Source organism: Lynx canadensis, chromosome D4 (genome assembly GCF_007474595.2).
Source record: "Lynx canadensis isolate LIC74 chromosome D4, mLynCan4.pri.v2, whole genome shotgun sequence".
Classification (NCBI taxonomy): domain Eukaryota; kingdom Metazoa; phylum Chordata; class Mammalia; order Carnivora; family Felidae; genus Lynx; species Lynx canadensis.
The window spans coordinates 57,210,014-57,225,279 of NC_044315.2; the positions used below are offsets into that span (position 1 = coordinate 57,210,014).

General features: G+C 47.7%; 2 protein-coding genes across 3 annotated transcripts; one reads left to right on the forward strand and one right to left on the reverse strand.

The window, feature by feature from the left end:
- Positions 1-7,075: 7,075 nt before the first annotated feature.
- On the reverse strand, positions 7,076-12,322 carry SIT1 (signaling threshold regulating transmembrane adaptor 1). The gene is made up of 6 exons (XM_030292783.1): positions 11,820-12,322; positions 8,580-8,778; positions 8,330-8,465; positions 8,186-8,244; positions 8,007-8,068; positions 7,076-7,916 (listed from the first exon to the last, which is right to left on the reverse strand). Exons 2-6 carry the CDS (start codon positions 8,623-8,625, stop codon positions 7,683-7,685), a joined length of 537 nt encoding a protein of 178 aa, XP_030148643.1. The 5' UTR covers positions 8,626-8,778; positions 11,820-12,322; the 3' UTR covers positions 7,076-7,682.
- A 309-nt stretch (positions 12,323-12,631) lies between these two features.
- CCDC107 (coiled-coil domain containing 107) lies at positions 12,632-15,172 on the forward strand. Of its 2 annotated transcripts, none has more exons than XM_030292781.1 (6): positions 12,632-12,796; positions 12,886-13,037; positions 14,385-14,448; positions 14,540-14,630; positions 14,727-14,839; positions 14,921-15,172. In XM_030292781.1, exons 1-6 carry the CDS (start codon positions 12,691-12,693, stop codon positions 15,142-15,144), a joined length of 750 nt encoding a protein of 249 aa, XP_030148641.1. In that variant the 5' UTR covers positions 12,632-12,690; the 3' UTR covers positions 15,145-15,172. The 2 variants fall into 2 exon arrangements, with proteins under 2 accessions (XP_030148641.1, XP_030148642.1); XM_030292782.1 differs by having other exon boundaries at positions 14,388-14,448.
- Positions 15,173-15,266: the final 94 nt, after the last annotated feature.

Sequence of the window (15,266 nt, forward strand, 5' to 3'; positions counted from 1 at the left end):
ATTTTAAGTTGCACCTTTTTATAATTCTTTAATTCTTTCTTCTAACTAATATTGTCTATTTTTACTCCTTTTTTCTTTGTGTGTGTGTGCATGCTTGTAAGAGGTTTATGAGCCCTTTTATTTATTTATTTTTTAATGTTTAATTATTTTTTTTTTTTTAAATTTTTTTTTTTTTCAACGTTTATTCATTTTTGGGACAGAGAGAGCGTGAACGGGGGAGGGGCAGAGAGAGAGGGAGACACAGAATCGGAAACAGGCTCCAGGCTCTGAGCCATCAGCCCAGAGCCCGACGCGGGGCTCGAACTCCCGGACCGCGAGATCGTGACCTGGCTGAAGTCGGACGCTCAACCGACTGCGCCACCCAGGCGCCCCGGTGTTTAATTATTTTTGACAGAGAGAGAAACAGAGCATGAATGGGGGAGGAGCAGAGAGAGAGGGAGACACAGAATCTGAAGCCAACTCCAGGCTCCGAGCTCTCAGCACAGAGCCTGACTCGGGGCTCGAACTCACATACCTCGAGATCATGACCTGAGCTGAAGTCGGAAGCTCAACCGACTGAGCCACCCAGGCGCCCCTTTATTAGCCCTTTTAAAGAACTTTTTAAAGTGTATGCTCTTTAGTATTTTTGTTGGTTCTCCATTTCATTCATGTCAGCTTTTGACATTTCCTGCTTATTTTTGGTTTCTTGTTCTTTTTGTAATCTATTGAAATAAGTACTCCCCTTTCTCTCTCTCTCTCTCTCTCTCTCTCTCTCTCTTAAGCTTGCTATCTTTATAGCATTTGGGGCATATATGATACAGGGCAATTGAGATGGCATCCAGTATTACACTATTTTTTCACTAAGCATTTAATTTTTGTAAATACTATAATTTTGTTCTTTTTTAAAACGAGCTTTACTGTATTGTAATTGACACACAATAAATTTTATCAGTATTAAGTGTACAATCCTATGAGTTTTGACAAATGTATTCAGTCATGTAACCACCACCACAATCAAGATCCAGAAGATTCCCATCATCCTAAAAGTTCCCTCCTACCTCTTTGCAAGCAATCCTCACACCACTTCCAGCTGGTAACTTAAATTCCCCTTGTTGGATACCAGTGTTACCACTGCTTTCTGTTTATCTGCCTGGTGTCTCTTTCCCATATCTTTAATTTGAATCTTTATCACTTTGCCTTTTTTTTTTCTTTAATGTTTATTTGTTTTTGAGAGAGAGAGAAAGAGCTCATGTGAGGGGCAGAAAGAGAGGGGGACAGAGGATCTGAAGGAGGCTCCTCGCTGACAACAGAAAGCCTAATGTGGGGCTTGAACTCACGAACTGTGGGATCATGACCTGAGCCCAAGTAGGGTGCTTAACCCACTGAGCCACCCAGGTGCCCCTTGATCACTTTGCTTAGAAGAAGTATGTTTCTTCTAAGTAGCATTGACCAGATTTTGACTTATAAGAAAGTCTTAGAGTCTTTTAATGGAAGAATTCAGTCCACTCATATTTACTATACTGAGTGATATATTTGATTTATTTCCATCTTACTTGTTTTTGAATTTGTAAACATTGTTGTGAACCCTTCTTTACCTTTGTTGGATTGAATAAATGGCTATTCATCCCATTTTCTCCTTGTTAATTTGGAGTTTGTCGTTCTATTAATAGTTACCATCTTTTGCCTTGTTCTCTGAAATAGATGCACATGATTGTTCTAGTATGTGAAAACAGAACAACTATTTCCATCATACTTTACTTATCTTCTACTTCCTCCCCACCTCAATAAGAAATGGTCTTTAGACTACTTTCACTACCTTTCCTCCTCCTTCCCCCCCACCACCCCAGATCCTTGGAACACTTACCTTTGACTTACCCTCACCACCTGATTCCAGAGTTTTCTTGAGATGATCCAGTCCCTTTTAGAAGTTCCTTTACAATGTACGTGTTCCTTCTGTTTCAAGAGTTTTAGCATTTATATGATGTACTATACATATATAGAAATATAGATATAAATATATAGATCATGGTTCGTTGCACTCCACCGTTTTCTTTCCTCTTCCCTTGACCTTCCCCTATCTTGAAGTCTGTTCTAATTCATTTGTTGTTTCATTAGAGTCTTTTCTTAAAAGTATTTCTCAGATGAGATACTAATTTTTGCAAATCTTCAAATATCTTTCTTTCCTCCTTTAGCTAGGCCCTGGTTGAAGGCCTTTTCTTCCATTAACTCACATTCAGTTTTGCTGTCTTTTAACTTCCAGGGTTGCATAAGAAGAAAGAACTTTCTTTCTGCTTGGAAATGTGTAAGATTTCCCTTATCCTTAGAGTTCAGGAATTTTAACCTGTATAGGGCTGTCTTTCTTCAGCTCAGGGAAATTTCACCTATTATTTAATCATAACCTCTTCTCTACTGTTCCTTTTCTCCTGGAACTCACAGAATTTGCAGGCTAAATCTCCTGGGTCTGGTTCAGTCTCTCATCTTTCACCACATAATTTGCATTTCCATATTTTTGTTACATGTTTTGAGATATTTCATCTGTTTAATTTTCTGGACCTCTTTTGGGGTTTAGGAGTAACCATCCTCTCCTTTGATTTATGTATGGAAATTTCTAGTTCTGATATCACATTTTCTAGTTCAGGGAAATCTTTTGTGTTTGACTTTCACACATATCTCCTCCAGGCTCTCATTCAGTCAGAGATTCATTTGTTCCCTCCAGCAGGTCTCTCTGCCTTCTGGTTTGTCTGCATTCTCCTGGCCTCAAAGGCCGAGAATTTCAACCCACCATTAGTTTTTCAGAGAGCTGGAGAGATTCAGCAAAGCCACTGATTGTTCCTGGGAAGTCAGCTGTTTCTGGGACTTGCTGCCTTCCTGAAGGTCCTTGTTCTTGGCTCTGAGGCTGTCCTCCAGAAACTGGTCTGCAGGAAATTCTCTCTGCCAGGAACTCAGAAGAGCCCATTTAAAGTTCGTCCTCTATAGCTGGGAGTCATCAGGGATTGTGGAATGGAGAGGGTTTCCATATACCCAGACTCTCATACACCCAATGTGGGGCTCAAACTCAGGAACCATGAGATCATGACCTGAGCTGAAGTCGGACACTTAACTGACTGAGCCACCCAGGTGCCCAGCACTTTTTTTTTCTTTAATGTTTCTTTATTTTTGAGACAGAGAGAGAGAGAGAAAGAGAGAGTGTATGTGCACTTGAGCAGGGGAGGGGCAGAGAGAGAGGGGGACAGAGGATCTGAAGTGGGCTCTGCACTGACAGCAGAGAGCCCGATGCAGGGTCTGAACTCACAAACTGCAAGATTACAACCTGAGCCGAAGTTGGACACTCAACTGACTGAACCACCCAGGTGCCCCTCAACCTCAGCACTTTTAACTTTGGGGGACAGAAATTCTGTATGATGAATGGCTGGCCTGTGTGTTGTAGGATGTTCAGCAGCATCCCCGGCCTCTACCCACTATATATCAATAGCACCCGCTCCCCAGCTGTGACAACTAAACATGTCTCTGGATGTTGCCAAATGTCTCTTGAGGGGCAAAATCACTTCTGTCTGAGAACCACTGTTGTATACCTTTCGATTCTATTTGATTTTTATAACACATGTGCTCACACTATTGCTCAGTACTCAGTATAGTACTGAGCACTATTGCTCAGTGCTCAGTAATTAAACATTTAGCTGAGATCATGAGATAGGGGAGAAAATATGAAGCTATTGTGAAGGAAGCAAAAACAAGAAGTAGAGAATTTATAGTAGAAGATGAGGAAGCAAGTTAGCAAACTGGGAAAAAATTAGGAATAAATAAAAGCAGAAACTCTGTCAGAGAGAGTATCTGAGTTATGGGACAGGAGGAGCAGGAGTGGGAAGACCCATGTACTCCTTTCTCCAAGGTCCCCAGTGATGCTGAGATCTGAGATCTGAAATCCAATAACAACAGTCTGCAGATGCCCAAACATACGATAGCCACTATTCGGTGATTCCCACTCCATTCAGCTTGTTAATTGCCCAGGTGTCCTAAAAGTAAACACCCCTTCACTTTTAAGCTAGGCTAAAGGAGTGTATTCCTTACAAACAAAGCCCATAGACTTAGTGCCCAATGGAGAGATGGGTTCTCCACTGTGTGCTGTCAGTACTATATTCACTTCTTAGCATAATACTTTGAGAGAGACTCTGCTTGGGCACCTAGGTGGCTCAGTTGGTCAAGCATCTGACTCTTTTTTTTTTTTTTAATTTTTTTTTCAACGTTTATTTATTTTTGGGACAGAGAGAGACAGAGCATGAATGGGGGAGGGGCAGAGAGAGAGGGAGACACAGAATCGGAAACAGGCTCCAGGCTCTGAGCCATCAGCCCAGAGCCTGACGCGGGGCTCGAACTCACGCACCGCGAGATCGTGACCTGGCTGAAGTCGGACGCTTAACCGACTGCGCCACCCAGGCGCCCCAAGCATCTGACTCTTGATTTTGGCTCAGGTCCTGATCCCAGGGTTGTGAGATCAAGCCCCACATCCGGCTCTGCTTGAGAATGGAGCCTGCTTAAGATTCTCTCTCTCCCTCTTCCTCTATCCCTTCCCTGTTCATACTTTCACACTCTCTCTTAAAAAATAAAAAGTAAATTAAAAAAAGAGAGACTCTGCTCAAGCAAAACAGTGGGAATGATGAGTAGACTTCACATAAGGTCTGTAAAAGGAACTCTAGAGAGCTTTTCCTGGGAAAGTGGGGGAAAAAAACTTAGGCCATCCATCAGAGCTGTCATGTACAGGAGGGAGAAGTGTGCTTGTATGATTGTAGCTCAGGAGGCAGAATTGATGACAAAAATAATAGGGGGCAGCTTTTGGCTCCAAATTAAAAAAAAAAAAGTTCTCTCAAAAAGAAAGACTGGAAAGGAGTGCTTGTAAGGTAGCGAGGTCCCTATTTCTGGAAATGTTTAAGAAGTTGGTAGAGTGGTTCCTGCAGTGGGTATAAGCTTGGGCCAGATCTGTCAGCCTCCTCCCAGTTATAGAATTCTAGATATTTAAAAACCTGGAAAGAGGCACACACTAGGCAAAATATTTTAGGGTCAAATGGAACAACAGTACATTTAAGTAAGGCAGAGGAGGGTGGCTGGTGGAGGAGTTGAGCAATAAGGGAAGATCTCAGAGGTTCAGCATCTTCCGCTGGCCCTGGTGTGCTGGTCTTTCCCCCCACAGAATTAGTCAGAACTCGTGGTTGCAAGAGATAGAAAATCTAACTTAGAATGACTTAAGCAAAAAAAAGAGAATGCATTAGCTTACATAACCAAAAAGTTCAGAAGGCAGATCTAGCTTTGGTCATGTCTGATTCCAAGGTTCAAATGAAGTCATTTAGACTTGGTCTCTCTCCATGTCCCAGCTCTGTTTCCCTCCTTAGGGCCAGAACAAGCTTGGAAGTTTAGACTCATCTTGACGGAGTACAGAGCAAGGCCAAAGATGGGAGGGGTCTTGGCTGGATGGCTTCCTAAGCCCCGCCCACCTATAAGTAATTCCTTAAGAACTTCCAATCTTTGAGCATTTGGCCGTCCCAAAAACCCTTCCTCTTCAGATTTTAGGCTTATCCTCTATCCTCTTAGCTGGAATTTCAGGAAGAGGGAGAAAGCTGGGGCTCCAGAGTGGCTTCCCCTAATGATCCGCCCCTGGGAATTTGCCAGGAACAGGGCACTTCTTATGGCTGGAATCATAACCAGTCAGGGAAGGGAGGCCACTAAGGAATGCACTCCTGGAGCTACAGAAGGGGAGAGAACTACCAGGTATTTGGGAAAGGAGTTGACCAGCTAGAGAGATGAGGCATGGGAGTCGTCGGACGGTGTCTGAGGTGGATCCGGCTTCCCCAAATTATGTTTTCCAGATACAGGGATCAATGAGTAAGTTGCCACAGCCCTGGCCTGAGGGCCTGAGGGCCTATGCTAGGGCACGAACCTCGGTGATAGACAAGACAGTGAGAAAAATTGAAAGGTTGTAGGGATCAGGGAACCGCAAGTTTGGCGCTCAGCGAAGTTCAGGGCTAAACTCGGCGCGGGGGGTGTGGGGGGATTGGATAGGGAGGATGGGGGGGTGGGGAACGGAACTGTCGGGACTACATTTCCCAGCATGCCGCGGAGGGGCAGCTGTACGCATGCGCAGAGGTCGTGGCAGGCCTGCATGGTGCCTGGCGGGGGCGCTCGGAGTTCGGTCGTGAGCTGGCGGAGACCTCAGCAGACGAGGGAAGCGGTGTGGGGGCGGAGTTTAAGGCCTGGGTTGGTGGTGGTACTGGCTCGGCTGCAATTTCCGGCTCGTCCCAGAGGTTGGGGGACCCCAAATCCCTTCTCTTACAGAGTCAGGCTCTCACGTACCCCAGACCGCGGACACATTGAGCAGTCTTCAGACTAGCAATTCTCAGAACCCCACACCCCGCTGCCAGTGGTTCCCTGCATCCAGTGCAGGCCCCGGAAGCCACCTTCCCTCCCACACAGCCTCAGCTGCCTGCTCTTTACCGCGACCCGACCGGGGCCTCTTCTGGGGGAGGTCCATGTTGGGGTCCTCAGAGGTCCAGAAACCCCGGGGCATTTGGGTTATTCTGTGTGTGTGCAGAGGGTCCCCCATCTCATTGGGATCACCAGGCTGGGCTCAGGCGCACCGTTCCCTCCTCTGCTTTTCTCCGAGACTGTGAGTGGAAATGAGAGAATTTCAGAAGTAGAAGCCTCGGCTTCCACTGTCTTCTACCCGTGAAACCTCCGAAAGGTCTGTCAAGCCACACTTGCCTCTACAGAGGCCGTAGGAAGATGGGTTGTGGTAGACCTGAGGTTGTGGCTGGTGGCAACGCAGTCATAGAGGCCATGGGGAGAGTAGGTTGGGGGCTGGTGAGCTCCAGGTGATGGGAGTGGGGTGACTGCACATCCTGGCAATGTTCTAGCAGCAGCTTGAGGAGCAGGGCTCTTGCCTCCATCCCAGCACCCACCCTTGGCACTGTTGATGTCACCGACCCTCTTGGTCCATCTTCCCCAGCTAGGTGCCCCCGGAAGTGCTCTGTGCAGACAGCAAAGCTCACACGCCTACAATGTGGGGCCTGTTGCAGGTCTGTAGCCCTCTAGATAAAAATCTAAACACTTTCTGAGACGTAGAAGTTTTATTTGAAAACTTGGGGACACAACAGAGGCAGCAGGATGTGGACTGGTATTCTCCTGCCAGTGTTCTCAGATAAGAAGCCAGGCTTGGGTTCCTCAGGTCACTAGATTCCAGGATCCCTCCAGACTATGGGCTCCTGAGGAGTATACCCATCCTTGTCCTCTCAGGCTGTTCCCCTTTCCACCACTGCCCACTTCCTGTGTCTGAGGGAACACTGAAGTGTTAGGGGTAGACTTTAAAGGAGCGGGAGTGGAGAGGATCTGGTTAAAATCCACAAGGAGGAGGAAGTGAGAACCTAGGAGCTTGGGGCCTTAGAGTAATAGATGGGGGGAGGTGGATGGAGAGGGGGCCACTGCCTTTGTTTCCTCCCTTCCCAAGAAACTGGGGACCTACTTACTGTTCCCCTGAGATGTCTCCCTCATAGCTCAGATAGGAAGTTTGGGGAACGTTACCTCCTGTGACTGGGCAATGGCTGCATGTCTTGGGTGGGGGTGTGGGGCGGCTGGGAAACAGTCATTCCAAGGACAGGGTAGCAGTAGGCTAATGGAGGCTGGGGCAATGCTTGCCCCACTCTGCCAGGCCCTCCATCTCAGCTGGGTGCAGGCTGGCTATTGGCATAAGCCTGGTCTGGGAAGGAAGCCCGCGCTCTGCGGGTCTGGGCACACACTGAGGCGTAGAGCTCAGGCTCAGGGCCTGAGGCCTGGGGCTTTGGCTCAGAATCCAGCACCACCTCTGAGTACTTGATGGGGGTTCCAGGGCTGGGGATACGGCCCTGAGAAGGCCGCAACTGCAGGCTGGTATAGCACATCACTTCCTCTGCAGCCTAGAGATTCAAAGCTGTTAGAAGTTCACTGGACCCTTGGAAAAGCCCCCACTTCCTTCCCTCCCCTCTTCCTCACCACAAATGACTCACCGTGCTGGGGCCTCTAGGCGTTGGATCCTGCTGATCTGGCCCTGGTTCCTGAGACAGCCGACCTGAGACAGGGAACAGTAGTGATCTGATTACTTCTTGTTCCTCCTCCTGCAGTCCCTTATCCCACCCACCCAGGACGTGCGTGGCCTCTGTGCCCCTCCCCTCTGTCAGCTTCCTACCAGTCTGAAGATAATGCAGGTTCCCATACAGAGGGACCTCTTCCACAGACCCTCCAGGGCTGCAAGACAGAGATTAGAGGATGAGTGGGGATTTCTTGGTAAGAAGGAACTCTTGATCACCTATCTCTGTTGTCCCCTACTCACCATCTCTGTCCTGGGTGGCTCTGGCTTCGGCCACTAGTCCATCGGAACAAGTGCGCAGCCAGTGAGATGAGAAGCAGCAGCATCACAGCCCCTGAGAGGGCCCATAGTCCCCAGGCCTGGGCAATGGAGGGGATTCCTGTGGATGCCAGAGGATGGAGGGCATTACTGCCCAACGCAACCCTCCAGGTCCTAGCAAGTGGGACTTGGGACCATGTGACCCCTCCCCCTGCCCCTGCCCCGCCCAGCTCACCGGGCACTAGCTGATCCGAAGTGTAATTGTCACATCTGCTCCTCATGACTGCTGATGTGGGAGCCAAGTCTGCAAGTCCTGTGCTGAAGGGTCAGCCTGGTTTATGACCTGATAGCCGCTGCAGGCCCCTTCACTCTCACCCCTCCCTGGGCCTGGCCCCCACAGCTCAGCATCTCCAATACTGGTGGTGGCAGAGTCACTGGTTTCCGGGGAGGAAGGGGGAGGGGATGGATGAGTGCAAGAACAAAGACACCGCCCTGTGCCTGCACCTGCACCACCCAGCAGCTTCCAGGCTTCCGCCCCCACCCTTTGTGGCCCTGTACCCCCTTTGGCCAGAGGAGATGCAGGCCTGAGATTACTGTGCCGCTGTGCAGGTAAGCCCATAAAGACTCGCAGGGGACAAAGTAGCATGAGGCAGGACCAACAAGACAAGGAAGCCACACCTTATGACAGAGATTCCCTTCTGCCACAGGTGTCTGCCTTTTCTCTCCAACTCTGAGACCCATGCAAGAGAATGTATTCCTCACTGAGCATGCTGCAAAGAGGAATGGGACGGGGAGGCCTCCCGATACCTACAATCCCACCACACCCCAAGGCTGACTATAGGGGATAAGATCACCATTGTCATTCTTATTATTACTGGTATAATAGTATAGGGGATAGAGGAAATTTAAATTCTCTGCTCCAGACCCACTTCATCCAAACTGTCCCTAAGAACTGTCAATCTCAAAAGTTAGTTGAATTAAAGAAACCTCTGCCCCAGTACTATCCTGGGAAACTGAGCCATGTCTTTGCACTTGTTCACTTCAGGGAGTAGAGTACCTGCCCTACCCAGATACAGACCAACCACATGGGATGCTATTGACATGGGAAGAAGGATTTCAAGTTCCTTAGACCAGAGGTCAGTGATATGTCTGGCCAAATTCCCTAAAGGCAATGATCAGTTGAGGACCATTTATTATATTATACCTGGCCTGAACCACCTGTTTACATTGACTGTGCCAGTTGGCTTAGGTTCAAGGTTTGGACTACACTGCTCTGCAACCAGGCTGCCTCCTGATCATCAGCTAAACTATGACAACTCCCCTGAGTGCGGGTCTCTCCTCCCTACCCTGCCCCTTACCTTTCTGGAAGAACAAGAAGATACACTCTTATTCCATTCATTTCATTAACATACATATACTTCATTCATTTAAGTCACACGTGCTGATTGCTTGCTTATGTGCCAAGCTTTGCAGATAAAATTGTGAGTGGGAAATGGTTTTCTTCCTCAAAGTGCTCTTGATCTAATTAGGAACACGACCCTATGTATCCCAGACAATTAAAAGTCAGCGTGGAACACAGGGAAACTACCCAAGTCTGCCTGGAGAAGTCCTGGGTGGAAGAGCTGGGGGTTGGGATGATATGAGGTGCCTGATAGGGAGACAGAAAAGAGTTGGAATCTCTGACTTGCCTCTTACCTGTATTGTACCTGATTAACTTACTCAGCCTTCCTGAACCTTTGTTTCATAATTCTTTAAAAGAGCTTAATTATATTTACCTGTTGGGTCATATTTCTTTCTCTTTTTTTAAATTTTTTTTATGTTTATTTTTGAAGGAAAGAGACAGCGTGAGTGAAGGAGGGGAAGAGAGAGATGGAGACACAGAATCTGAAGCAGGCTCCAGTCTCCAGGCTGTCAGCACAGAGCCTCACGTGGGGCTCGAACTCACAAGCTGTGAGATCATGACCCGGGATCATATTTCTTTCAACAAGGATTCATTGAGTGCCGGCTAGCACCAGGTGCTATACTTAGCTATAGGGATAAAATGACAAAGAAAAGAAATATGGCCCCTGCTCTCCTGCAATTAACAGTCTAGCAGTATTTTCTTTTTATAAGCAATTTTCATAGAATAATTGACTTTTAATTAACTGATTTTAATAAACCAAAATGGATTTTTTCCAATTTTATTAAGATATAATTGACATGATAGTGGTTTTGATCAGGGAAACAAAGGCAAGAAAAATGTAGTTCAAATTTCCTTACAGCTTGCAAGCCCACTGATAGATACCTGAAACATGCAGAGCGTGACCTTCCTCAAAGAACTCGTAGCTGCCTTAATGCCTTAAAGTTTATATTGTATTAAACGCTAAAAGTGACCTTACTTAACAGCAACTAGCCCCTCAAGGTCCTGAAAGCCTTCCTTCAAAATTCCTTAGAAACTTACTTTACCTCTATGCCCCTTCCCTCCACAAACTTAAAAGTATATAATCAAGTCACTCCTTAACAATCCCAGTACAGTTCTTTCTGCACCATCCCCATGCTATAATAAAATCACCTTTTTGCACCAAAAATGTCTGAAGAATTTTTTTCTTAGCTGTTCTCTCATGAACCCCACTTCAAATTTCATCAGTTTGAAGAAAGTACAATAGTTGCACTAATGAATAAATTAGAAGTTAAGGGTTCTGGGGGCGCCTGGGTGGCTCAGTCGGTTGGGCGTCCGACTTCAGCTCAGGTCACGATCTCGCGGTCCGTGAGCTCTAGCCCCGTGTGGGGCTCTGGGCTGATGGCTCAGAGCTTGGAGCCTGCTTCTGATTCCGTGTCTCCCTCTCTCTCTGCCCCTCCCCTGTTCATGCTCTGTCTCAAAAGTAAATAAACGTTAAAAAAAAAAAAAAAAGTTAAGGGTTCTGAATGAAGGAAACACAATTTGAGATATGAAGGTTGTACATATAGTCATTGACTGTACAGAAAGTAAGTCTCAGTGGAAGGTGCCCAGGAGTTATAATTTCAAGTGCCTGACTCATAGCAGCTGCTCAAGTTAAAATCACTAGTAAGTAGGCACGATTCTAAGCATTTTACTTGAATTATCCCACTTAATCATCATAACAGCAGTGAGGTAAATCTGTGTTATCACTACGTTATCACACTGAGGAATGGAAATTCCTCGGAGTAGAAAATAAGGCACAGAGAGAATTAAGTAACTTGACCAAAGTCATTTAGCTTTCATAGGGGAGGCAGGATGCTAGTCCAGGCTATCAGTCCACATTCTACTATGTGCCATGGTACACAATAAATAGTGGCTATTACAGGCATTTTTGCCCATTGGAGAGGGTAGAGAAGAAAAGGCCGTGGCAAGAAAAGGGAATTGCAAAATATATATATATATAATAGCGATACAAAAAGTGTCCCCCCCCCCCCCCCCATTGTGGCTCAGGGCATAATCTCACGGTTTATGGGTTCCAGCCTCAGGCTCTCCGCTGACCGAAGGAAGTCTGCTTGGGATTTTCTCTCTCTTCTCTCTTGCCATTCCCCTGCTCGTGCGCTGTCTCTCTCAGTGTTAAAAAATTTTTGTTTAATGTGTTAAGCCACACGAGGAAGAGGTGTTTCAATGGCTGCGGGAGCGCTGCCGAGGGGCTTAGACGATGCCAGGGTGATCCCCACGCGTCCCAGCTAAAGTCTAAATGTCCGTGGCATATACCAAAACTACAGCCGCACTGAGAATGAGCCCCGTGTGGTTGGTGCGCACAAACGCACTGCCTGCGTAACTAGGAGAGCTGACTGAGGACACACCCCTGCAACACTCCGCTCAGCTCCCCCGCCGCCGTACACGATGGGGGTCGCTTCTTGGCGAACTTTACAGTGAAACACAGGGAAGGTCTACGTGCGCATGCACGTGGCACTCTCTGCCCGCGGTCCGGGGACTTTCCCCTAGGCGTTAATTAAGGAACAAGTCCCCCGTTTGTAGCCTAGGAAACAGGCCTTCAGCACGAACTGTATAAGGAAGTTCAGGCTCTACTCTTTTATAGGTCCAAGACGCTATTCATCATATGGTTAGGGTGACTAGATTGGTAGCATGAGAAATAAAAACGACTTTCCAGCATAATCTTACAAGACTGTAGACTTCTAGAAGCTTTCTGATTAATAGGATTCCTAACTAGATAAGAAATGAATTAATTTAGGAAAGCAGGCCAAAAGTCCTATGCTAATAAGTCTGCCCCGCCCACACGCTGAGTGGGCGTGGCCTCCCCGTGCAGCCGCGAGCAGGACCCACACACACTGCTCCGTGTACGCATGCGCGCTGGTGCTCCCGGACAACGCTGGCGCCGCTCGGGGCCGTCTTTCTGTGGTCTGCAATGGCGGACTCGGTTTCATGTGTGGGTGTGCTGGGGTTGCTACTTGTGTCTGCACTGCCCGGGGTCCTCGGAGACCGCTCCAGCCCCGACCTCCGGGCACACCCAGGTATCAGCGAGGGCTACTGGAGGGAGGCTAGGACTGCCCACGGGTCCCAGGCCCCAGCCCTACTGACCCGCCTCTGCCCTCCTCCGCAGGAGACCCCTTCCAGGTCGGCCCTGAGGCCGCGGAACCCCGGCGACGGCCGCCGCCCAAGGACCAGCGCGAGCGGGCCCGGGCCGGGGCTCTGCCTCTGGGGGCGCTGTACACCGCAGCTGTCGTGGCTTTTGTGCTGTACAAGTGTTTGCAGGTGCGGGACGACCAGGGGTGGGGATACCCCGGGCCTGAATTTCCCATGAGGGCGCTATGGTACCATGAACAAGACACATCTTTCGGTCTGTAAACGAATATAGTAGAGTTCCTTGGCTTCCCAACATTATGGGGTTATTTTAAGCACCCATCGAGGTAGCGGATGTGAAGGGCATTTGGTAAATTGTAAATAAATAACGACCACCACATTTAATCCTCCCGACAATATAATGAAGAGATTAAGTCACTTGCTCAAACTTACCGAGCAAGTAGTAACTAGTAGGGCTGGGATTTGAGCCCAACAGCTAAATGTCCATACTACAAAAGTGGCTCCTGATAGGATTCCAGTCTTGACACAAGGTGTGGATTGCTGTAGCCAGCGTTCAAGGTACCAAGCAGTTTCATGTTCACCTTAGAAAGGAGGCCCTGAAATGTGAACTGACAGAACATTTTGGTGTATTGAAATAGTTGAAATGGAAAGTAGTACCTCCCAGGGCTCTGTCTTCAACCCCAGCCCTATTACTTATTTGCATTGGGAAATAGGGGGCTGAACCAATTTGGGGAGGATACGAAATTAAAAAGGATAGCTAATCATGATTCCAAATAGAATCATGGACAGGCTGGGATGAGGGACCGGATTCACTGATGACATTGAGCTAGAAATGATAATATATTCTATTTTTGGACCCACGTACTGTCTGGAGGAAACTTAAGTTAGGAGTTCATTAGTTGAATAATAAAGTTCAGTTGTGTGATGTAACAACTTACCACTTCCCAAATCAAAGCTAGCAACAAGGTATTGCACTGTATCTTCTGCTCACAACACTCCTGGAGAATTTTATTCTCTTCAAGGTGCTACTTAAGAGTATTATGTGCTCAGTAGAGCAACCAGAGAAAACCATGTCAAATGAGCACCAATTCATTTGAATAAAGTTGGCATTATTAACCCAGAGAAGACAATGGGGAAGGGCAGTGGGCAAGGAAGATGGTCTTCCAATTCCTGAGTGGCTATGATGTTGAAAAGACAGGATTTTGGAAGGCACCATGGAAAGAAGAGACATGAAGGACAATTTTTGGTTTTGTAGATAAACTAACAACCAGAGCTTTATCAAATTGGAGACAGCTGCTCATTCCCGGAGGTGTTTCTTTAGACTCCGTGACTGTGGAGGGGGGGGGCATACTGACCTGCTTCAGGTCACAGGTGAGGAGCTTGACTGGATGTGATTGTGATTCTCTGAAGTAAAGACCCCATAGCTTTCTCTACAAATTATCCACGTCTCGCTGGCTTTGGAGACTGAGGTGATGGAGAACCTTGTTGCTGCAGTATAGCCCTCTCCTTCTTCTACAGCAGGGGAAAGATGAGAATGCTCTTCTCCAAGAAGAGGCAGGCAAGAAAGAATCACTGCAGTCAGGTGGGTTTTGCACAAGTCTGTGTTTGGTGGGGGATCAGGGGACAGCAGAAGGCATAAATAACCATTGCTCTCCTTTCTCCCTTACCCCCAGAGCAACAGTTGGCCCAGTTGACACAACAGCTGGCCCAGACAGAGCAACACCTGAACAATCTGATGGCCCAGCTGGACCCCCTTTTTGAGCGGTAAGAAGAGCAATGAGCCTGTGGCCAGAGGAACTTGTGATAGGTGGAAGAGGTGGGGACACGTACTGGGTAGCCTCTGAGTGGATATTTCTGCAGTGTGACTACCCTGGCTGGAGCCCAGCAGGAGCTTCTGAACATGAAGCTTCAGACCATCCACCAGCTGCTACAAGAGAGCAAGCCAAACAAGGGTGTGGAGGTTCCAGAACCAGGTAAAAGGTTGGGAGGTGAGAGTCTGGTGGAGGTAGCGACCGTTTCTGAGACAGGAATATTCCCGATCTTTCCCCTCACAGAGGCCAGCATACCCTTTCCTGAGGACTTATGTATAGAGGAGGAGGAGGAGGAGGCTGGTGACAGTCAGGCCTGGGAGGAGCCCTTGAACTGGAGCACAGAGACAAGGAACCTAGCTCCTCCCTGGGAAGTGGAGCAGGGGCTAAGAAGAAGATGCAGCAAGGCTGTGGGAAGGGCCGCGGCTCCAGTCCCCGCCTGGGAGGAGGAACGACAGCTGAAGGTTTAGTAAAACAAAGTCTGTTCTTGTGACTGGATATTCCTGTGTGCTTTTTCCATTCCAGCTGGCCATACACACACCCATACTAGGTGCCCAAGAACAACTGGGCCTTCTTGAAAAGCTTCCCTTAT

Excerpts from the sequence above, each read along its gene's own strand:
- SIT1 (XM_030292783.1), bottom strand. The coding sequence starts at position 8,625 with ATGAGGAGCAGATGTGACAATTACACTTCGGATCAGCTAGTGCCCG. Across the intron at positions 8,245-8,329 it reads AGCCACCCAGGACAGAGATG|CCCTGGAGGGTCTGTGGAAG; the intron begins GTGAGTAGGGGA and ends TCTGTCTTGCAG. Across the intron at positions 7,917-8,006 it reads CGCCTAGAGGCCCCAGCACG|GCTGCAGAGGAAGTGATGTG; the intron begins GTGAGTCATTTG and ends TTGAATCTCTAG.
- CCDC107 (XM_030292781.1), top strand. The coding sequence starts at position 12,691 with ATGGCGGACTCGGTTTCATGTGTGGGTGTGCTGGGGTTGCTACTTGTG. Across the intron at positions 12,797-12,885 it reads CGACCTCCGGGCACACCCAG|GAGACCCCTTCCAGGTCGGC; the intron begins GTATCAGCGAGG and ends CCTCCTCCGCAG. Across the intron at positions 14,840-14,920 it reads TGTGGAGGTTCCAGAACCAG|AGGCCAGCATACCCTTTCCT; the intron begins GTAAAAGGTTGG and ends TTCCCCTCACAG.